Source organism: Diospyros lotus, chromosome 5 (genome assembly GCF_014633365.1).
Source record: "Diospyros lotus cultivar Yz01 chromosome 5, ASM1463336v1, whole genome shotgun sequence".
NCBI lineage: Eukaryota > Viridiplantae > Streptophyta > Magnoliopsida > Ericales > Ebenaceae > Diospyros > Diospyros lotus.
Genome location: NC_068342.1, coordinates 39070045 through 39094192, shown reverse-complemented (window position 1 = coordinate 39094192; position 24148 = coordinate 39070045). Strand labels below are relative to the sequence as shown.

General features: G+C 37.9%; 1 protein-coding gene across 3 annotated transcripts in view; it reads right to left on the bottom strand.

Moving 5' to 3' along the window:
• The window catches only part of LOC127801716 (sodium/proton antiporter 1), a 29927-nt gene extending 7116 nt beyond the window's left edge, over positions 1–22811 (bottom strand). The window contains exons 1-3 of one of the 3 annotated variants that reach the window (XM_052337084.1): positions 22592–22811; positions 18594–18770; positions 14196–14302 (exon numbers count right to left, since the gene is read on the bottom strand). In XM_052337084.1, coding sequence (XP_052193044.1) covers positions 14196–14302; positions 18594–18770; positions 22592–22729 — 422 coding nt within the window. In that variant the 5' untranslated portion in view covers positions 22730–22811. The remainder of the gene's footprint in view (positions 1–14195; positions 14303–18593; positions 18771–22591) is intronic. The other 2 variants (XM_052337082.1, XM_052337083.1) reach the window with 2 other exon arrangements.
• Between the last annotated feature and the right edge of the window lie 1337 nt (positions 22812–24148).

Here is a 24148-nt window from a genome sequence, read left to right as displayed (position 1 = left end):
CTAGTTTAGTTCCGTATAATGCGGCGAGTGGATATTTGGTATTATGGTGCTTTTGGCATGCATACCTTATTGATAAATATGTTATCCTTATTCTCTTTATTCATGACACTTGAAAAAATCAAGTCATTTAATTACATAAAAATTTGGGGGAATAGGAGTGCATTATTACTTTGGTCATCTTGTCTTACATGAAGATGATAGATAAGACTATGTGGTTGCATGGCATGACATCTAGAAACTTCTAGAAATTGCATCTCTATTTTATTTCATGACATATGGGAGTATCATATTAGGACACTATATGCTTACTGCACTATTAGTTAGTTGGTGCACCACGAATGCATAAGTGTGAGTATGTCTGCCAATTTATTGATTGTATGGGTGTGAGTATGCCCGCCATATGCATTGATATGATTGATTTGTGTTATGTGTGTTACTCCCTTCATTTTAATTGTTCTTTGACATTATGAATTACTACAGTCCCCTATCCCTTGTAGTGACATGGCATGTTTAATTCTCGTTGTTGCATATTCTTTTCTCCCCCATCATAATGCCTTATAGCCCTCACGAGTCAGTTGAGACCTATCCCATTATTCTTGTTGTTTCGTTTTTTTGTCTGTCTTTATATTTTTAGGTAATTAGTTTGGATTGTTGGAACAACCAAGACGATGGTACGAGGTTTTCTTCCTTTATACCTTAAGCACACTCTTGGTACAACACAGACTTTAAATAGTCCATTGACAGTAGGTAGTATTGAAATTTGTTATTTCTAAACAACAACCTGTTTATGGATTGAGATTTAAAGAGAAGATGGTCAAGACTTTTGTTAATATTGTTGGCATTGCTGTTGTGAAATTCACTAGATTGGTTAATAACACAGGAGTAATATTATTCATGTCGCATGACAAGTTCATTAATTGAAGTGGATTGCATTGATATGGACATACTCGTATTGTGTTGAGGCTTGCTACTCTTTGGTGGGGCCATGGCCCTATTGAAGGGTGGTGTCTGTAATGAAACTCGAATACGAAAGGAAATGAAATATGAGAGAGAGAAACTTTCAATTATTGAAATGAATCAAAACTTACAAATGATAGCATTGCTCGAGTTTATATAGCAAGCTGAAATATAAATGTACAACATAGAAATATAACAATATAACAGCCTACACAAATATAACTCATCAAAAATTAAAAGAAATCAGCCACTTATTCAGTATATGCTTCAACATTCCTCCTCAAATCAAACTCCTTGGACTGAGCTATTTCTGAAATGTTGATAGTAGACTTAGGACTATGTTGTGTAGGAGATAAAACCAAACCAAATTTCTTACAAAGAAATAGAAACCAATGTCAGGTCCCGAGGGACTGACTTAGGAATTTAGAGAGTGGAAGGGAGAAAACAGAAATAATAAGGGAGGAGTAAGGAAGTAGAGAGAGAGAATTCAATGGAATAGTGATAATATTTCTCAATGCCATTAACGGAAGGGAGAGAATCCTTATATAGCTGGGATTCTCTCTCACAAGCTGTAACAGATTACAGCTATAGGGAATGTACAAGTTTGAATAGCAGCAACAAACTTTGTACTACTCCCTCAGCAGCTAACTAACTCTTGCCTAACTCGTCCCTCACTTACATTTTATTACAAAATCACCCTTATACTCCCACGGTACATGACATTTACCCCGCCCATCAAAACATTTCTTGTCCACAAGAAATATGGAGAAGGCTGGCCACTCGCGGAAACTGGTTCAGAATGTCCGGCAGATACTCCCACGTGTTATCTTCGAAGTGATGATCAGTCCATTTGATGAGGACTTGAGTAATTGGCGCACCTTGTCTGTAAATTACTCTTTTATCCAGTATAGCTATAGGTTCCCGGAGAGGAGCTTCAATGTGGGGAAGGTTTGGTAGGATAGAGCTTGCTGGTTGTGCCTCTACTGCTTTCTTGAGAAGGGAGACATGAAAAACTGGGTGTATATTGGATCCCTCTGGTAATTGCAAACGGTAAGCTACCGATCCTATTCTTGCAATCACTAGAAAAGGTCCATAGAACTTTGGATGCAATTTAGAGCTGGGATTGGGAAGTAGTGACCGTAAGTGTCCTGGTTTCAGCTTAAGATACACAACATCACCAACCTGGAATTCTCTTTCACTCCTCCTTTTGTCAGCAAATTGTTTCATCCGATTTTGAGAAGTAGCCAACTCTTCCTTAATCTCCTGCAAAGCTTGCTGCCGTTGCTGTAAGTATACGTCTAGGGATGCCACTGTTGAGTGATCAGCCAATGCTGGTAGAAGTGGGGGTTTGTAACCATAAAGGGCTTCAAATGGGGACCGTTTGATGGCTGAATGGTGGCTGGAATTATACCACCATTGGGCCAGTGGAAGCCATTTGTGCCAGGTCTTGGGTTGAAGGAAACAAACACACCGGAGATACATTTCTAAACATTGATTAACCCTTTCGGTTTGTCCATCAGATTCTGGGTGGTATGCACTAGACATCTTTAGTTTTACTCCCAGCAACCCCATCAATTCCTTCCACAGCCGGCTAGTAAAGATTTTATCTCGGTCAGAAACTATGGCTTTGGGTGTTCCATGCAGTTTCAGTACTTGGTCTAGGAATATTTTGGCAACCTCCTGGGCAGTATATGGATGAATCAGTCCCATAAAGTGCCCATATTTGGTAAAACGATCCACAACTACCATGATGCAGTCTCGGCCTTCTGATTTTGGAAATCCTTCTATAAAATCCATTGAAATATCTTCCCATGGCCCCCCAGGAATATTTAGGGGTTGAAGTAATCCAGGTGGCACTACATTTTCTGGTTTGCACCGCCTACAAGTGTCACACCTAATCACAAACTCCATAACATCCTTCTTGAGTCCTGGCCACCGAAAGAGTTGCTTAACTCGATGATAGGTGTTCACAATACCCGAGTGTCCCCCTAGAGGAGAGGCGTGGAGTGCCTCTATAATTCTCTTTTTTAGAGCTTCCTCTTCCCCAATCACCAACTTCCCTTGGTGTCTAATCATCCCATTACTCAAAGTGTAGCCTGGTTTAGATTACATTTTATTACAAAATCACCCTTATACTCCCACGGTACATGACAACCAATCTCTTGACAGTTCCTTGGTGAGAATATCAACAACTTGATGAGCAGTAGGCACATACTGTGTGCAATGTAGGAGATAAAACCAAACCAAGCTTCTTACAAAGGAATAGAAACTGATCTCTTGACAGTCCCTTGGTAAGAATATCAGCAACTTGATGAGTAGTAGGCACATACAGAATCTCAATTTCACCACTTTCAACCTTCTCTCTCACAAAATGAACATCAATCTCTATATGTTTGGTTCGAGAACGAAAAACAGGGTTCTCTGCCATGCTTTTAGTAGCCAAATTATCACTCCACACAATGGGTGTGGTTGAACATGCATAACCCAGTTCAGAAAGTAAAGATCAAAGCCACAAAAGTTCAGTAACACCTAGAGCCACAGCTCGATATTCAACCTCTCCAACCAATCGAGCTACTATAGAGTGCTTCTTAGAACCCCACACAACTAAATTTGTACCCAAATATACACAAAAGCCATTGGTTGATCTCCTTGTGATATTGTAGCTAGCATGGTTTGCATCTATGTAAACAACTAGAAACATATCCTTAGAAGATGAGGAGAAAAACAATCCGAGACTAACAGTTCCCTTAAGATACCTCAATAATCTCTTACAAGCTGACCAATGTTGCAGTCTAGGAGGAGACAAAAATTGGCTTAGTTTATTAATCGTGAATGCTATGTCAGGTCGTGTAAAAGTCAAGTATTGCAAAGAGCCAATCACAGTACGATACAAAGAAGGATTAGCAAACAAATCACCCTCATCAGTTAAGGAAACACCCGAAGCCATAGGTGTAGAGCAGGGTTTACAGTCCTGCATAGCAACTTTCTTTAATAGATCCATTGTGTATTTGGATTGGGTCAAGTATAAACTAGTAGAATTTCTATAGGCTTCAAAGCCCAGAAAATAGATAACTGGTCCAAGAGTCTTAAGAGCAAAATGCTTGTCCAAATCATGAATACAGGACTTCAATGCAGTAGGATCAAAACCAGTTAATAAAATGTCATCAACATAGACTAAGATAAACAACACAAATTCAGTAGTGTGTTTAATGAATAATGAAGCATCCGAAGTGGCTTTAGAGAAACCCCGGCTTTGTAAAGCAATTAGTAATTTTGTATACTAGGCTTGAGGAGCCTGTTTAAGTCCATAGAGAGACTTTCTTAGTTTGCAAACATGTGTGGGAAACTTAGAATCAACAAACGCCTTAGGTTGAGTCATAAAAACATCTTCTGTTAGATCCCCATTCAAAAAGGCATTATTGATGTCAACTTGTTGAATCTCCCAACCAAAGGATATTGCTAAAGAGAAAAGAACACGAATGGTAGAAGCTTTAACTATGGGACTAAAGGTGTCTACATAATCTACACCCGGATTTTGAAAAAAGCCTTTAGCAACAAGTCTGGCCTTGTGTCTAAGAACAGTCCCATCAGAATTATACTTGACCCGGAAAACCCACTTACAACTAATTAAATTCATATCAATAGAAGGAGGAACAAGATCCCATGTATGTGTACGTTGCAAAGCTAAAAATTCTTCTTCCATGGCTTTAACCCACTGTGAGTCTAAAAGAGCTTCACGAACTGAGTTTGGTTCTAAAAAGCTTACTAAGGCATGAGGTGAAGAGGTCACTAACTATTTAGACTTAGATTTTGTAATCATTGGATGAATAGAAGGGGTTGGTGCAGCAATAGGTTTAGAAACAGGCTGTGTGGGTGCAGGAGATGGAGAATGAGACAACAGTAACAAATGGAGGAGGTGGAGAAGATAAAGGACGAGATTACTAAATAGAAGAAGAACCTAAAGAAGTTTTGACAGGAGCTAAGGGTGGTGTTACCTGGGAACAATTAGAAGGAAAAAATTGGAAGTAAGAAGTGGATAACCCATTAGTTGACACCCCAACAGCATCTGAATGACATGATCAAGAAGGAAATAGAACAGTAAATGGAAATTCACTTGGATTGAATTGAACATGTCTCGATACATACACTTTACCCGATGGATACAAACACTTGTAACCAACTTGAGTTTGCCTATATCCAATGAATGCGCATTTTGTGGAATGAAAATCAAATTTGTGCTTGTTGTAGGGTCTAAGATAAGGAAAACAAGCACATCCAAAAGGTTGGCGATATAGGTAATTAGGTGACTGATGATATAGGAGATCAAATGGAGTAGTTAACTTGAGAGGAGTTGCAGGCAACAAATTTATAGTGTGAACAGCAGTGAGAAAAGCCTCCACCCAAAATTTCAAAGGCATTTTTGCATGAGCTAATAGAGTTAGACCCATTTCCACAATATGTATATGTTTTCACTCGGCAACCCCATTTTGTTGATGAGTATAAGGACATGTAAAACGAGGTTGTATCCCATGGTTAGAAAGATAGGGTAAAAAGGCTTTAAACTCTCTCCTATTATCAGTTTGAATGGATTTTAGTTTATCTTGAAACTGAAGTTCAGCAAATTTGTGAAAAACATTAAAGGTTGAGAGAGCATCAGATTTAAGTTTCAAGGGATATAGCCAAGTGTAACGTGTATAGGCATCCACAAATATGATATAGTATCTATATCCTTCAATCAACACAACTGGTGAGGGTCCCCATAGATCAGAATATATCAACTCCAAAGGTTTTGTGCATTTGATTGGACAATCAGCAAAAGGAAGCTGATGTAATTTTCCCATTTTACAAGAGTCACAGAAGAAAATTTCAGACCTTGAAAAAGGAATTTGAATTTTATTCAAGACACTTTTCAATACATTGGATGAGGGATGCCGTAACCGAGCATGCCATTGTTGACAAACATTCTGACTTTGAGCTACATTAGCACTAACTAACAGTCCATGACCAAATAAAGACTGTTTATTACAAGTATTCAAAAACAAATGTTGTTTATTATTTTGGTTCAAATACAAATCAGGTCTAAAAGAAAAATGTTTAACAGGCTGCTTGATAGGATGAACAGAAGGGCTGGAAGCAGCATGAGCAAATATTGGAATCCATTGATAGATTATATCCTTAAGTTGTCCTTGGAGTAACACCTGCCCTAAACTCTTGTCCTTTATCAAATTCAGCAACAACATTGTGATCACGAGTAAACTGTGACACACTTAGTAAATTTTTAGTTATGCTTGGTACATGAAGAATATTAGGCAAAGAGAGAACTGATTTAGGATGAGTCTGAGTGTAAACATGACTAACACCAATATTAGAGATTGGTAAATTCTTACCATTTCCAACAATTACTTTGTTTGCACCATTGTAGGGAGCATGTAGTGAGAGATTGTTAAGTTGTGAGGTAATGTGATTCATGGCCCCAGAATCAACGAACCACGAAGGATCTACTAAAGAAGACTGAGGTAGATTTCCAGGTAAAGAAGAAAAATTTCCATAGGAAGCTCTTTGTACTGAACCTATCTCATTCATGTAAGATCCATTAGACTCACTGAGGGAAGTCATGTAAGCTCTAGGATCATTCTGAACAACTCCATTGGATCTGTTAAAGTTTTGATTCAAATTAGGTCTCTGAAAGTTTTTGTCATATCGGTGATAACACCTATCAACAAAGTGTCCTGATTTGCCACATAATTGGCAATAAAACTTTCGACCAAAGGCTCTATGATGCAGTCACCAATCAAGACCCGGCCCAAAGCCGACCCGACCACGCCGGAACAATATTTTAATACTTCTTAAGTTTTAGAATTCTACTTGGTTTAGGATTCTACTTTATGTTATTTTAATACTTCTTAAGTTTTTAGAATTCTACTTGATTTAGGATTCAATTTCATATTTCTACTTGATTTAGAATTCTACTTCATGTTGGATTAGGATTTATTTCTATTAGAATTCTAGTTGGATTTTGTTTACAAATATTAGATGGATTTGGATTAGCCAAATACTATAAATATGCCTAGGATCTAGAGTTTGTAATCAAGTTTTAATCAATCAAATTTCAGCAACCTATTTGAGTTTTCTTAGCAAAACAGTCTTGTTTTTGCGTCTTCTTGAAAGCAAAACTTCGGCCATTGAAGTTTGCTCTTTCAAGGGTTTATTTTGGTGTGTTTTCTTCACACTCGCGCTACATGCTGTGTCAGGTGGTATCAGAGCGGTTAATCAACCAATCAGATGGCTAATCTTGAAGGTAACGGTAGCAACCAGCCTCGTGACGGTGATCAGGGATTGTCCGCAGTTTGGAGAGCAATCGAAGAACAGCGGGAAGTAACTCGTACTATCCAGCAGCGATTGGAGCAACATAGCAACCAATTGGGCACCTTACTACGAGTTGATGATGACAGGAACTTGAATAATGGGGTGAATCAAGCCGGAGCGGGAAGACCACCCATTAATCATGTCCTTGTTAATCCTAGAAGACCAGTGATTGAAGATAGCGATGAAGAGGATGATTTTGGTCGAGAAATAGCTAACCCTGGTGGTAGGGGGGTTAGGAGGAATGCGCATCAGCACAACCACTGGGGCAACGATGAGTATAAACTAAAAGTTGATATTCCTACCTTTAGTGGAGATCTTGATATTGAGGGGTTCCTGGATTGGATCACTGAGGTTGATCGTTTTTTTGAATACATGGAGATCCCAGATGAACGACAAGTAAAGTTAGTGGCTTACAGGTTGAAGGGCGATGCATCTGTTTGGTGGGAGCGATTAAGAGAAACGAGATTGAGGGAAGGCCGACAACCAGTTCAGACATGGAGACAAATGAAACAACTATTAAAAGGTAGGTTTTTGCCCCCTGACTATGAACAATATATGTTTGAAGCTTATCAAATATGTGCACAGGGAATGAAGAGTGAATGAATATACCTCTGAGTTTCTGCGATTGGCGGAGAGAAACCAATTGTCAGAAAGTGACAATCAACAAGAAGCTCGTTACTTGAATGAATTGAAGCCTGCTATTCATGATAAAATTGGGGTTCAGATGGTTCTTAGTGTGCAAGAAGCAAGGAACTTAGCTTTAAAGGCTGAGTTAACGTTGAGTGAGAGATCTCGTAATGACAACTATCGTCGATATAGTGGGAATGAAAATAAACAAGCAACTTTTGATAAAGGCAAGTCGGTTCAAGAAGCGCAACCCTCCAATCCACCCCATACAGTCAACCCTAATAAGGCTACAACAGGAGGAAACATTCAAGGTACTACTTCTAATCTTCCAAAATCCCCTAATCCTTATGCAAAGCCTATTCTTTTAAAATGTTTCAAGTGCAATGAGGTTGGGCATCGATCTAGTGATTGTCCAAGGAGGAAAATAGTTAACATTGTAGAAAAGGAAGAGGAAGATGTTGCTGAAGAGGAAGTATATTGCGGGCCTGATGGGGAGGATGACGAAGAAGATTATGGACATGGGCAATATACTTGTGTTGTGAGGAAGTTAATGCTATCTCAAAAGGATGAAGATACTACTCAACGACATAAGCTTTTTCGCACGAGGTGTACGGTGAAAGGAAAAATCTTTGAGTTGATTATTGATAGTGGAAGTCAGGAGAATATCATAGGAAGAGACGTGGTGGCAAAGATGCAGTTAACTCCTGAAAAACATCCAAGCCCTTACATGATTGGATGGATCAAAGAAGTTGGTGGCATACATGTGGATGAACGTTGCAAGGTGCCTTTCTCTATTGGTAAGTACTCCGATGAAGTCTATTGTGATATTATTGATATGGATGCTTGCCATATTTTATTTGGGAGGCCTTGGCAATTTGATATGGATGCTAAGCACTCGGGTAGGAAAAACATATATCAACTTGAGAAAGAAGGTGTGCGTTATACTTTGTTACCCATAGTGGAAAAGAATCAAAGCAAAGCTTTTAAAGTGGAGGGGTGAAATTTTCTTACCATTACACATAAATACACTGAGTTTGTGAGGGAGTGTAAGGATACTCGAGAGGTTCACTTATTGGTTATCAAGGGAGACAGTGTGAGTGAGCCCCTGAAGGTGAATCAAATTCCAGTGGAGGTGCAGGGATTGTTGGAGGAATTTCATGATGTGGTTCCTGAGGAGTTGCCTAATGAGCTACCTCTTATGAGAGATATTCAACACCACATTGACTTGGTTCCTGGTGCTAGCTTGCCTAACCTACCACACTACAGGATGAGTCCTAGGGAGAATGAGATTTTGCGAGAGCAGGTAGAGGAATTGTTGAGAAAAAGACACATTCAAACTAGCATGAGTCCATGTGCAGTGCCAGCATTATTGACACCAAAGAAAGATGGGAGTTGGAGGATGTGTGTTGATAGTAGAGCCATCAACAAAATTACTATTGTGTACAAATTTCCAATTCCTAAGCTCGACGACATGCTTGATCAACTTGATGGGGCTGTGATTTTTACCAAAATTGATCTTAGAAGTGGTTATCATCAAATCAGAATTCGACCTGGAGATGAGTAGAAGACAGCTTTCAAGACGAGAGATGGGTTGTTTGAGTGGTTAGTCATGCCCTTTGGACTAACCAATGCACCAAGCACTTTCATGAGACTAATGAACCAAGTATTATGCCCTTTCATTGGTAAATTCGTTGTGGTGTATTTTGATGATATTTTGATATACAGTAAGTCTATTAATGAGCATGAGGGGCATATTCGAGAGGTGTTGAGTGTGTTAAGGGAAAACAAACTTTATGCTAATTTGAAGAAGTGTACTTTTATGAGTGAGAGCTTCTTGTTCTTGGGCTTTGTTATAAGCAAAGAGGGCGTAAAGGTAGATGAGGAAAAATTGCGAGCTATTAAAGAGTGGCCAACCCCTAAAAATGTCAGTGATGTGCGAAGTTTCCATGGGTTAGCGACTTTCTATAGGCGGTTTATCAAACACTTTAGTAGTATTGTGGCTCCAATTACTGAGTGTTTAAAGAAAGGAAAGTTCCATTGGGGTGAAGAACAAGAGCTAAGTTTCACCTTGATAAAAGAGAAAGTATGTACCGCTCCTGTCTTAGCTTTGCCAAGCTTTGACAAATTGTTTGAGGTTGAGTGTGATGCGAGTGGAGTGGGTATAGGTGCTGTGTTGTCCCAAGAGAAGAGACCAATTGCATTTTTCAATGAGAAGTTGTGTGAAGCCAGAAGAAAGTGGTCTACTTATGATAAGGAGTTTTATGCAGTGGTGAGGGCTCTTAAGACATGGGAACATTACTTGATTGCCAAAGAATTTGTTCTTTACACGGATCACCAAGCTCTTAAGTACTTGAGTAGCCAAAGGCAATTAAGGAGTGATATGCATGCTAGATGGTCTGCTTTATTAATAAATTTCCATATAAAATTGTACATAAGTCGAGACAACATAATCGAGTGGCGGACGCTTTGAGTAGGCGTGTGGATTTGATCAAGACCCTTAGTGTTGAGATTGTTGGGTTTAAGTGCTTGAAAGAATTATATGCGACAGACGAGGATTTCAAACATGTGTGGGAACAATGCATGTCTCAGCAACCATCAGGAGATTTCTATGTGCATGATGGGTTTCTCATGAAGGGAAATCAATTGTGCATCCCTTGCACATCTCTTTGTGAGAAAATTATTCGGGATTTACATGGTGGTGGCTTAGCAGGGCATCTTGGCAGAGACAAGACTATTGAAGTTCTTATGGGAAGGTATTATTGGCCAAGAGCAAGGAGAGATGTTTCTATTATTGTGGCGAGGTGTTATATATGTCAAATAGCTAAGGGGCACTCTTCTAACGCCGGTCTCTACATGCTATTACCTGTTGCCAATGCTATTTGGGAAGATTTGTCTATGGACTTCGTGTTGGGTCTACCGCGAACCCAACGAGGTATGGATTCTGTTTTTGTAGTGGTTGACAGGTTTTCCAAGATGGCGCACTTTCTCCCATGCAAGAAGACGGCAGATGCAGTAGCTACAGCCAAACTGTTTTTCAAGGAGATTGTTAGACTACATGGAGTCTCTAAAACTATTACTTCGGATCGTGATACAAGGTTTTTGAGTCACTTCTGGATTACCTTGTGGAGAATGTTCGATTCATCTTTGAATTTCAACAGCACAGCACATCCCCAGACTAATAGACAGACAGAGGTGGTGAATCGTACCTTAGGAAATCTGATTCGCAGTGTTTGCAAAGACAAGTCAAGACAATGGGACCTAGTCATAACTCAAGCGGAATTTGCCTACAACAATGCCGTGCATAGCTCAACAGGAAGATCACCATTCTCTATCGTATACATGAAAGTTCCTAATCATGCATTGGATTTGGTAAAATTGCCAAAGGTACCAGGTTTCAATGTTGCAGCTAGTGACTTAGCCAAACACGTTCAAGCAATTCAGGAAGATGTCAAGCAAAAGTTGCACAAGGCGAATAAGAAGTACAAGGCAACAACTGACAAGCATAGGAAGCACAAGGTATTTGCAGTTGGAGATGAAGTCATGATATTCTTAAAGAAGGAACTGATTCCTACAAGACAACAGAACAAGCTCAAGCCAAAGAAGTATGGTCCTTACAAGATTAGAAAGAAGATCAATGATAATGCTTATGTTGTGGATTTGCCAAATCATATGGGTATTTCCAAAACATTCAATGTTGCTGATCTTTCTTTGTATTTGTCGGATGTTGACTTGTCATACCCAGATCATAATTCGAGGACGAATTCTTCTCAAGTGGAGGTGAATGATGCGGTCACCAATCAAGACCCAGCCCAAAGCCAACCCGACCAAGCCGAAACAATATTTTAATACTTCTTAAGTTTTAGAATTCTACTTGGTTTAGGATTCTACTTTATGTTATTTTAATACTTCTTAAGTTTTTAGAATTCTACTTGATTTAGGATTCAATTTCATGTTTCTACTTGATTTAGAATTCTACTTCATGTTGGATTAGGATTTATTTCTATTAGAATTCTAGTTGGATTTTGTTTACAAATATTAGATGGATTTGGATTAGCCAAATACTATAAATATGCCTAGGATCTAGAGTTTGTAATCAAGTTTTAATCAATCAAATTTCAGCAACCTATTTGGGTTTTCTTAGCAAAACAGTCTTGTTTTTGTGTCTTCTTGAAAGCCAAACTTCGGCCATTGAAGTTTGCTCTTTCAAGGGTTTATTTTGGTGTGTTTTCTTCACACTCGCGCTACACGCTGTGTCACTCTACCTCGACCTCTACCACCACCTCGATTTCCATGACCACCATAACCACCATCTCTAGATGGATAACCATCTCTATTATCATTAGTGTTACTGAAATTACCAGCATTCCTTGAGACTACATTTGCTAACATAGAAGAAGTCATAACCGATTCAAACTGACCAGATGATATTGGCAGATTCTTAGCACTAATTCTCTGTTCATGCATCAACAATAGATATTGTACTTTTTCTAAGTCAATGTCATCCATCTTATATGTAATGAAACTAACAACAGTTTCATATTCTTGATCCAAGCCATTTAAAATAGCAAGTAAAACTTCCTTATCATTCAACGATTCACCAATCGTTTTTATCTTTAGTATATAATCATTCACCAAGAGTGATTCTTTCTTAACTGCTTGTAATTGTTGATTTAGTTGAAAGGACTTAGCTATAGTTTGCCTTGAGTAAAGACTTTCTAACAAATTCCATACCTCAGCAAATGATTCGCAATGAATCACCTGCACAAGAACATCCTTGTCAATAGTGGAGAACAACCAACCTAGTAGCAGTTGATCTGATCTGAGCCAATTCAGATATTCAGGATTTACGATATGAGATCCAGCTCATCCTCCTTCTGGATGTTGCACGTACTTCAGCGAAGACGTTGATTTGTTAAGAAATGATGTGAGATTGAAGGCTCTAACTGTCACAAGAATCTGAGCCTTCCAGAAGATGTAATTGTTGGAGTCGAGCTTAAATGGAATGAAACTAAAGGCTTTGGTTGTCGCTGCAAAGTCGTACTGCGGCGCAGACGACTGAGAAGAGGAAGATTGAGGTCGTGAAGAAGAAGAAGAACTAACAGTTGGATTGAACGCCATCGAAGTGGAGCTACAGAGGCTCTGATACCATGTAATGAAACTCGAATATGAAACAAAATGAAATACGAGAGAGAGAAACTTTCAATTATTGAAATGAATCAAAACTTACAAATGACAGCATTGCTCGAGTTTATATAGCAATCTGAAATATAAATGACAGCATAGAAATATAACAATATAACAGTCTACACAAATATAACTTATCAACAATTAAAAGAAATCAGCCACTTATTCAGTATATGCTTCAACAGTGTCGGTCACGACAAAATTTGGGTCGTGACAATATAATAAAAATATAATTGCTCCATTTATGCAAAAAGTTTATTAATCTTATCAAGAACAAAAGATTGGCCCGTTATGCATAGTTTTAAAGGTTCTCTTCATAAATTGGAACCATAGCTTATATTGATCACTGACCAAATCCCAGAGCAACATAAAAGAATTTGCACTCTCTTTCTCAAAAGCGTCTCATTTGTTTTCTTTCACAATGGTATGGGAACCTGATTGAGGTAGTACTACAGATTCATTACAACTATGATTAAAAGACAAAGGCTCCAAGTTCTCAAATGTGCCACCCATTTCTATTTAACTTTTCCCTTTGTCTTCATTCCTATCTAAATAATATTATTCCTAGATTAAAATAAAATTTAAATGAGCCTTTGTTTAGCTTAAATTGGTGCTTTCATCTCAATCTAGCATAAAATTTATTTATAGTAGGGTAAAAACTCTTAACTCTGCAAAGTTTGGTGCCAGTTACTTAGGGTTGGCTAAAATATAATTTTGTTGTACTGCCAGATTAGAGCTGGAAAGAAGACTTTCAGAAATCCCCTGACTAATCTCACTTTTTCTGGATAGGGTATTCAAGTTAATTGTCTTGGCCAGCATTGGAGCTGGGGTTGAAGTTCAAATCTATTCTTTAAGGTTTCAAAGTTCATCAAATTTTTATCTTAAAAGCAATCATAGCAGCAACCAGTTGAACCTTCACACAGAAATCCTAGCCATGATAACCATCATGGTTGAACTTCATAAGAGCCTAATTGTGACAAGGATGTAAACAACAAGAAACAACGTATTATGACATTTAGTGTTCATAACAAGAGAAACATCACATAATTGTGGGTACGTACTTGCGGTATTCTGATGGAGGTACAAGTTTACGCAGCATGGAAACCATAACAATAGTGGTGGTCAAATTGTCAAGGACTGAACTGAGGGAAAAAGTCACAAAACCAACCTGCACCATCATCGATGGTTGTCAAACAAGACAACCTACTGCCAAATCTAAGAGCAAATGTTTAGAGATATAGCATATGACAGGATAAATTAAAATGCAGTGATCTTCTACAGCCAACTCTCCTTTATTTCTTTGACACCCCCATAAATTGCATTGTCATTTAAACTGTGTATTAATATCTTAGTAGACAGAACTATAGCATATGATTTCTTAAGGATATACAAATGATAATCAGAATATGAGCAATTTGGGATCTAGAATATGCATAATTAACTATAGTTTCAAAGAGTATTTTCAACTGCACCTTATTCTAACAAAGTTAGGGTTGGTGGCACGGTATTCATAGTGTCAATTGACTTCCAAAAGTCACATTGACAATGCAAACCCATGCAAAAGAACAATGTTTCAAAGAGCGATTGTTTTAAAACATCTTATGGTTGCCCCTAGCAATTTAAAAGAAAATGTTTATCAGAATCTCTAGAACCAACATGAAAAAAAATAATCCATGTTGGTGTTTTAAAGTTGCGGTACATGGAAAATAAGAAGACATGCTATATAAAACACAGGAAATGTTAGAGGCTTGTAACAGAAATGTAGTTGTAAGTGATCTTTATCCAATCAATATTCATAAGAGCTAGAGAGGGAGAATATATAAACAACAATAACAACATATCCAGCCTTTATCCCACTATGTGGGGTCGGCTACATGAATTCTAGACTTCCATGTATTTCTGTCTTTTGTCATATCCTCATTTAGATCCATATATTTCATATCAAATTTTAATGTCTCTCCCAAAGTCTTCTTGGGTCTACCTCTACCTCTTTTTGTGACTAATTGTTCCATTTCATCAACTCTCCTCACATGAGCGTCTCTTAGTCTCCTTCTCACATGACCAAACCATCTTAGTTTAGTCTCTCTCATCTTCTCCTCGATTGGCACTACTCCTACCTTATTATGAATAACTTCATTTCTAATTTTATCCTTTCTTATATGTCCGCACATCCATCTTAACATCCTCATCTCCGCTACACTCGTCTTTTGCTCATGCTGGTATTTGACTGCCCAACATTCTGAGTCATACAACAAGACTGGTCTTATAGTTGTCCTATAAAATTTTCCTTTCAATTTTAATGGAATTTTACCATCACATAACACCCCCGATGCATTTCTCCATTTTAGCCAACCTGCCTTAATTCTATGTGCGACATCCTCGTGGATTTCTCCATCTTTTTGAATCACTGATCCCAAATATCGAAAATGGTCTTTTCTTTGTAAGATTTGGTCTTCTAATTTTATTATAACATCATCCACTCTTGCATTTTTACTAAATTTGCATTCCATATATTCTGTTTTCTTTCTACTTAATTTAAATCCCTTAGATTCTAAATTGTTTCTCCACAACTCAAGCTTAGTGTTCACTCCTTCTTTTGTTTCATCCACCAATACTATGTCGTCTGCAAATAGCATACACCATGGCACATCTGTCTGAATATCTTTAGTGAGTTCATCCATTACTAGGGTAAATAAGTATGGACTTAGTGCAGAACCTTGATGCAGTCCTATTGTAGTTGTAAATGGTTCAGTATCCCCTCCGCATGTTCTGACCCTTGTCTCTACACCATGATACATGTCCTTAAAGGCTTGTATATAGGCTATTTTGACTCCTTTCTTCTCTAAAACCCTCCATAATACTTCTCTAGGGACCCTATCATAGGCCTTTTCTAGATCTATAAACACCATATGTAGGTCCTTCTGATGATCTCGATACCTTTCCATTAGACGCCTCAGTAAATATATAGCTTTCATTGTTGACCTACCAGGCATGAAACCAAACTGATTTTCTGACACTTTTGTTTCCTTTCTGAGCCTCTGCTCTATTACTCTCTCCCAAAGTTTCATGGTATGACTCATTAACTTAATTCCTCTATAATTTTCACAGTTTTGAACATCTCCTTTGTTCTTGTATATAGGAACTAAAGTACTCTTCCTCCACTCATCTGGCATCTTTTTTGATTTAAGGATGGCGTTAAATAGTTGCGTTAGCCAGGAGATGGCCTATTCTCCCATGCATTTCCATGCTTCTATTGGTATATTATCTGGTCCCACTGCCTTATGATTTTTCATCTTTTTTAAAGCTTGCCTTATTTCATTTGAACTTATGCGTCGATAGAATGTGTAGCTCACATTCCCTTCGGAGTTACTAAGATGTCCCAACCTAACTCTTGTGTCACCACCATCATTGAATAATTTTGTGAAATACTCCTTCCATCTCTCCTTAATCACTCGCTCATTTACTAAAACATTTTAATTGTCATCTTTTATGCATTTCACTTGATTTAAATCCCGTGTTTTTCTTTCTCTTGCTTTAGCTAATTTATATATATCCCTTTCTCCATCTTTTGTATCAAGTCGTTTATATAGATTCTCATATGCTTTTGACCTTGCTTCACTAACAGCTCTTTTTGCTGCCTTTTTTGCTTCTTTATAATTTTTTTGATTTTCTTCATTGTTGAATTGATATACCGCCTTATAGCAAGTTTTCTTATTTTTAATTTTCAATTGTACCTCTTCATTCCACCACCAAGACTCCTTAAGATTAGAGGCTCTACCATTTGTCTCTCCAAGGACTACCTTTGCCGTGCTTCTCAGAGCATTAGCCATTTCTTTCCACATTTGGTTTGTCTGTCTTTCTCCATTTCATTCCCTTCTACCCCTTAATTTTTCTTTGAAGATTAGTTGTTTCTCCCCTTTTAAATTCCACCACCTGATTCTTGGATTTTGTTTTATGTGATTTTTTCTCTTCCAATTTCTTACTTGAACGTCAAGTACTAGAAGTCTATGTTGAGTAGTCAAACACTCTCCCAGTATCACCTTACAATTCCTACAACATAACCGATCCTCTTGTCTCATGAGGAAGTAATATATTTGGGTGCTTGAGGTGATATTTTTATGTGTGATTAAGTGTTCGTCCCGTTTTTTGAACCTAGTATTGGTTATAATGAGCCCATATGCCATAGCAAAATCTAGGATAGATTTACCCTCATTATTAATTTCCCCGAATCCATACCCTCCGTGTACCTCTCTATATCCGTTTTCGTCTCTACCCACGTGCCCATTTAAGTCACCTCCTATAATCACTTTCTTTCCTCTTGGTATCATTTGTATGAGTCCCTCTAGGTCCTCCCAGAATTTTGCTTTTATCTCATCACCTAACCCCGCTTGTGGTGCATATGTACTAAAGATATTCATAGTCATTCTTCCTAGACTAATCTTCACCATAATAATCCTATCCCCCATTCTCTTTACATCCACTACCTCATCTATTAAGCTTTTATCCATAATAATCTCCACTCCATTTTTCGCTCGATCAGTTCCTGTGTACCATATTTTATATCCAACTTCTGATAAATTTTTTGCTTTTTTCCCTACCCATCGCGTCTCTTGAAGGCACATAATATTAATTTTTCTCCTAATCATCACACCCACCACTTCCATAGCTTTGCCTGTTAATGTTCCTATGTTCCATGACCCAATCCTTAATCTATGATTTTGTTTTTGGCCTTGACTTTGGATTTGATTTTGTTTTTGGCCTTGACTTTGAATTTGATTTTGTTTTTGATTTTGATTTTGGTTTTGGTTTTGATTTTGATTTTGATTTTGATTTTTGTTTTGATTTTGATTTTGGACTAGCTTCTTTACCCACATCCGTCCAAGCAAATGCGGGAACCCTTGCTCATTTATCACTACATCCGGGCACCGATGCAGCGGCCCTAGCTCACTTGTCACTACACGGGGGCAGTGTAGCGCGTCGCTATGAAGGGTTACGCCCACGCCCAAATGATTTTTCATAATTTGTCTAGAGTTCATGTTTTGGATCCGACTAAGTTTTACGTTGGCTGTCGGCTACCTAACACAACCCTCCTCCTTTATCCGGGCTTGGGACCGGCAGTGGATAACATCCCCAGGCGGAGTTAGAGAGGGAGAATATATATATAAATATATATAGGCTAAAAATGAATACAAGGAAACATGCATCATCTTAAGTTCAACAAACTATTTTGGATTGAAAAGCACTTGATAAACTAAGTGAAAAATGGAATGCCTGTTAATATTTTGAACAGGAAAGTGTTAAAACAGATTTATGGCAAGATACACAAAGCCAATGCATGAAGGCCCTCTCGAAAAACTTGAAGTTTCAAATTTCTTTTTACTTGCTCAAGGATAAGTTTAGAATAGCAGCAAAACTATTCAAGCAAGAAAAAGAGGGAGAAACAGAGATAGAGCACTAACCACCCAAAGCAAAATCCTTGGCTTTCGAGTAGTTATATTGTCAGTAACCAACTTAAGCCCTTGATGAGCATCAACTATCTCAACAATGGTCATCGCACCAAGCAAGAAAATTACTATTTCACTAACTTCGGCAGATGCATGCAATAATTCTGAAACAGCTATATCAGTTGAAGGAGCCTGCACGACAAAGTGAGACACCCTGAACATCAATATGCACCATAATAACTCAGATTAAACATTTGAAAGACAACATTCAGGTACAGATGTAATAGATGTATTGTTGAGCTGCATTCAACTAAGAAGTATTATATGGAAACTTTGTTTTTAAGAGGGACTGGTCATCCTCCTCATCACAACCCTTAATCTGTCTATGTGGGTTTGGCTACAAAAGTTCTAGCTCTCCAATCTTTGTCTATAATTCATATTGAAAGATCCAAATATTTTTATTCTTGCTGACAAGTACAAACTAAAAATGGACTGGCAACCGGTTAATTTTCCTGTGCAACTGCTTGTGAAAACATATCTGATGAAAATAAACCACATGGATTCCAAATAATGCTGGAAATATAAGTCTTCGAAGATAGGAGTGGTAGAAGGGAAAAATCATACCCAGAGAGAGGTTACCAATGTACACTGACATGCATAACATTTCAAGACTTACTGCACAAATTATTTTGGGGGGTGTCAGGAACCCTCGTGTTCTATAAAGGGATTCCTTGTTCATTTTTCCTTATTCATTTTGTATAGCAGTTGTATGCAGTTGTACCTTCAAGCTGCCACTTGAATTGTACCTTGTAGTTGGCTTGGTGCCAACGTCAAGTTACAACTGGGCTTAGCATATAAACACTAACCCAGCTAATGAGAGGTATTCAGAATTATCCAGAATTTCCAAATCAATTCCAGATCTCTCTCTCTCAATTTTTCTCCCTCCCAAACCTTCTTTCTCTCTCGCTCCCTCCTATTCTTCTTATCTCCCTCCATTCTTCTTTCATTTCTCACCCAAATTCTGCTCCGATTCTCGTCAATTGAAGAGAATTGGTCCCGTCAGGTTCAAGACCCTGACAGGGAGAAGATTCTTACATGAAAGAAATGACATGTGTGTATGCATGCATGCATGCATGAGTGTGCATGTGGATCTATGCGTGGGTGAGTGATAAAGAGAAAGTTAAATTTGGTTTAGTAATTGCCATTGCCAACATGCTGCCAGGATTATAACATACAAGATTATTTTATCGCAATTCTGCATCTACATAACATGATTCCTGGAATTTGGAGATTAGCAGGCTAAAGAATCAATAAGAAATTGTGTCCCAAGCTAACTTTTCAAGCTTTTACTAGTTAATGACACAAGCACCAAAAAGGCCATCAGCTATCGTGTACCTTTTAGGATCGAATTACACAAACCAAGAACAATAAACAGAAATTAAAAGAGAAAAATAAAAACACACAAAAAATTAATGTGGTTCAGCTCAACAACCTACATCCACAATCCCACCACAAGAGGATAATTCACTAGCCAAAGTAAACTAACCTCAGGGCTTTAGATAACTAGACGCACCACACATTGAAACTCTAGTTATCAAGTTGTAGAATACACGGGGCACAAAACTAACTAGCATCACCTATTTACAGGAAACAAAATTGAGTCATACTGGGATTGGGTATCCCCTAAACCTACCCTGATCCGAAAAATTAGACTCACTACCAAAATAGGATTAATCTCAGAGATTTTTCCTCCATCAGATTATCCTCACATTATCTCTAATTTAAACTAAAGACATAAAACAAAATCACAAATAAAACATAATTTGAGGAGTTTATTTCAACAATTTCTACCTCGACTCAAATTTCCAAACACTTCAACCACATCAGAAAATCACTCTCTCGTCACCATCTTATATGCCTTCTCTGGATCACTATTTCTAGTCTTCATAGGCAGGGATGGCCATCTAAACAATACAAGTTTTTTCCATTCCACTTCCCTCGTAATACCAAGCTATCTCCTCTGTATACTTCACACCACTTTTGTCACCAACATATCTGTAGCCTTGGGACGCTAACTCACCAAGTGAAATCATGTTGGCACTCACATTTGGCACACACCTAACATTGGGAAGTCTCCTCACAGCTCCAGTATAGTATGAAGTCTTAGGTGGACACATCTAACATCTATAATCTTCATCTTCAACTTATCTCCCAAATTGATATGACCCAGATCGCCATCAACCTACAACATATTAAACAAAGCTTGGATTGAAGCAGTTGAATCCAACAACCAATGATTCTCAACAGAATTATAAACAACAACATCTTCACCACTGGCCATCTGGATATCTCCACCATCTACTGAACTGATCGTGTTTGTTGAGGAATCTTCATTAGTCACTATCAATCCTCATCTTGCCTTTCTTTTCTTACAACTGCGGCAGCAACTTCAAATCCTTAGAAAATTTCGAGCAATGATTCTTCTTGTGGCCCATCTTCTAACAATAATAGCACTCCACATTAATTAAGTCTCTCAGCCAAGATTTTGATCTTCCACAATGGTCACCTCTCTTCCTCTATTGATTCCTCCCTTGAACAAAACTCTCCACAGGTAGTGCTTGATCTCCATTGGATGTGCACTCAAACCTCATCATCCTCTCATTCTCACACAAAATCATTGTCACATCATCTAACTTCAACCTGCTCTTGCCAACTAGCATTGTAGACGCTAATGGCTTGTATGACAAGGGAAAAGATGCCAATAGCGGCTACGCCTGTTCTTTATCCTTGAGCTCCAAATCTAAATCAAGCAACTGACACACTAGTAGATTAAATGCATTGATATGATCATGCGAGTTACCTCCTTCCTCCATCTGAGCAGGTAGAGATCCATTCTAAAACACAGGCAGTTGATCATTAACTTTGAGGCATAGATGCTCAAGCTTGTCCCAAATCTCTTTCCTAGTCTTTTCCTTCAACAAGGTAGACTTTATCTATAGGGCAAGGGTAAACCTGATGGTACTCACAGCCTTCCTCTAAATGGACTTCCAATTGTTATCAGTCATCGCAGTGGGTTTTTCATCTTCCAAGGTAGCTTCAAGACCTTCTTGCACCAAAATGTCTTCAATCATACTCTTCCATAGAGTATAGTTGTCTTTTCCATCAAAGAGTGGTGGGTTGTATTTCATTGATCCAATAGCAATCAAAAACGCTATTATCTGTTATAGTATACCAAAATAGACCAACAAGACGAATTGGGGCTTCACAAACTCAAGCCCAAATACAAACTTAAACTCGAAAGTTAACCTACAACATATCCCAAACTGATAGAAACACTCCAACAAAACACCAAAATAATCTGACCTATTGTTTTTAATTTTCTCTCACAAAAAATTTACGTAAAATGCGATCTCACAACCAAACCAAGCCAAGGATCTGATATCAATTGTTAGGATTGAATTGTGCAAACCAAGAATGATAAACAAAAATTAAACAAGAAAAATAACAACACAAAGATAATTAACGTGGTTCGGCTCAACAACCTTCATCCACAATCCCACCACAAGGGATAATTCACTAGCCAAAATAAACTATCTCACAACTTCAAATGACTGGTCGCACCACACACCAAGACTAGTTATCAAGCTGTGAAATATACAAGACACAAAACTAAATTAGTCACACCTATTTATAGCACACAAAATTGATTCATACTGAGATTGGAATTCCCCTAAACCTATCCTAATCCCCTAATTAGACTAACCACCAAAATAGGAGTAATCTTAGAGATTTTTCCTCTATCAGATTATCCTCACATTATCTCTAATCAAAACTAAAGAGATAAAAACCTAATCACAAATAAAACAGAATTTTAGGAGTTATTTCAACAGAATCATTATTATGGAAAACTTTGATCTCATTAAACGAAAAAATTGAGTTAATATTCAAATGAACTAAATATAAAGCTGAAGCAGACATCATTGAAAATTTGAAGAAATGAACATAAACCTTACCCCAATGATACGTATCACCCACAAACTCACAGCCATTAACAGTCCCACTCCACTTTTATTGAAAGCCAGAGATCCTTCAAAAATTATGCCTGCATATCCTATTCCAAATAGCAGCGCCATAGCAACCTCCTGTATCATGATTCAAGAGAAACCATCTGAGGGGCTTGCCTACTGCATTTGCATGCATATGTATGCTTTCTTTTTTCTGCTCAATTATTTAAACCATCACCAAAAACTTCTACGTAATAGAATCAAACAACAAGATAAAGACAGGCCTGATGAGCGGCAAGAGAAGTTACTTGAATAAAACGAAAATGAAACATGTTGAAGGAAGGTTCCATCTGTTAAAAAAGTGAAAAGGGACAAAACAATTGAAGAGAAGTTGCTTGAATAAAACAGGGATTGAAGGAAGTTTCCATCTGTAAATGACAAGCCAATTATGGCAGTAGGTTAACCTAGATTAGGTCATTCAAGCCTGAACAAAAATGAAACATGTTGAAGGAAGGTTCCATCTGTAAAAAAAGTGACAAGGGACAAAACAATTGAAGAGAAATTGCTTGAATAAAACAGGGATTGAAGGAAGTTTCCATCTGTTCATGACAAGCCAATTATGGCAGTAGGTTAACCTAGATTAGGTCATTCAAGCCTGAACAAAATTTTAAGGATATGGCTGCCTCGAACACATTTTGACAAACTTAAATGCACAATGGGACTAAAACAGACCAAATTAAGTGGCGGACAAACTAGTCAAGAGAAGTTACTTGAATAAAACGAAAATGAAACATGTTGAAGGAAGGTTCCATCTGTAAAAAAAGTGAAAAGGGACAAAATAATTGAAGAGAAGTTGCTTGAATAAAACAGGGATTGAAGGAAGTTTCCATCTGTTCATGACAAGCCAATTATAGCAGTAGGCTAACCTAGATTAGGTCATTCAAGCCTGAACAAAAATGAAACATGTTGAAGGAAGGTTCCATCTGTAAAAAAAGTGATAAGGGACAAAAACAATTGAAGAGAAGTTGCTCGAATAAAACAGGGATTGAAGGAAGTTTCCATCTGTTCATGACAAGCCAATTATGGCAGTAGATTAACCTAGATTAGGTCATTCAAGTCTGAACAAAATTTTAAGGATATGGCTCCCTCTGAACACATTTTGACAAACTTAAATGCACAGTAGGACTAAAACAGACCAAACTGCTCGAGCTCTACTTAGGGCGTATGCAATGTGCGTGTCCATTAATGGTTACAAAGTCTTTACAGTATGCAATGCTCAACTCTCCATCTCCTTGTTTAGGAAGAGATGACATGAATGCACTCCCTTTTGATGAACCGTTTCCCTCATTGCCCCCCATCTCTGATTAACTTTTGGGTTTCAAGCAAATATAGTTAGAAATATGATGGTTTATTTGCAGCATTAGTACCTTTGTAAGTTTCTAATTTCCATCAGTAACCTTGTTGACAGAAATCTTGATTTGTGATTATAGAACAAATTAAACCCCAAAAAATACGAAAACAATGTGTATTGAGTTCAAATCTCAACTGTTTTGAGGCAAATACAGC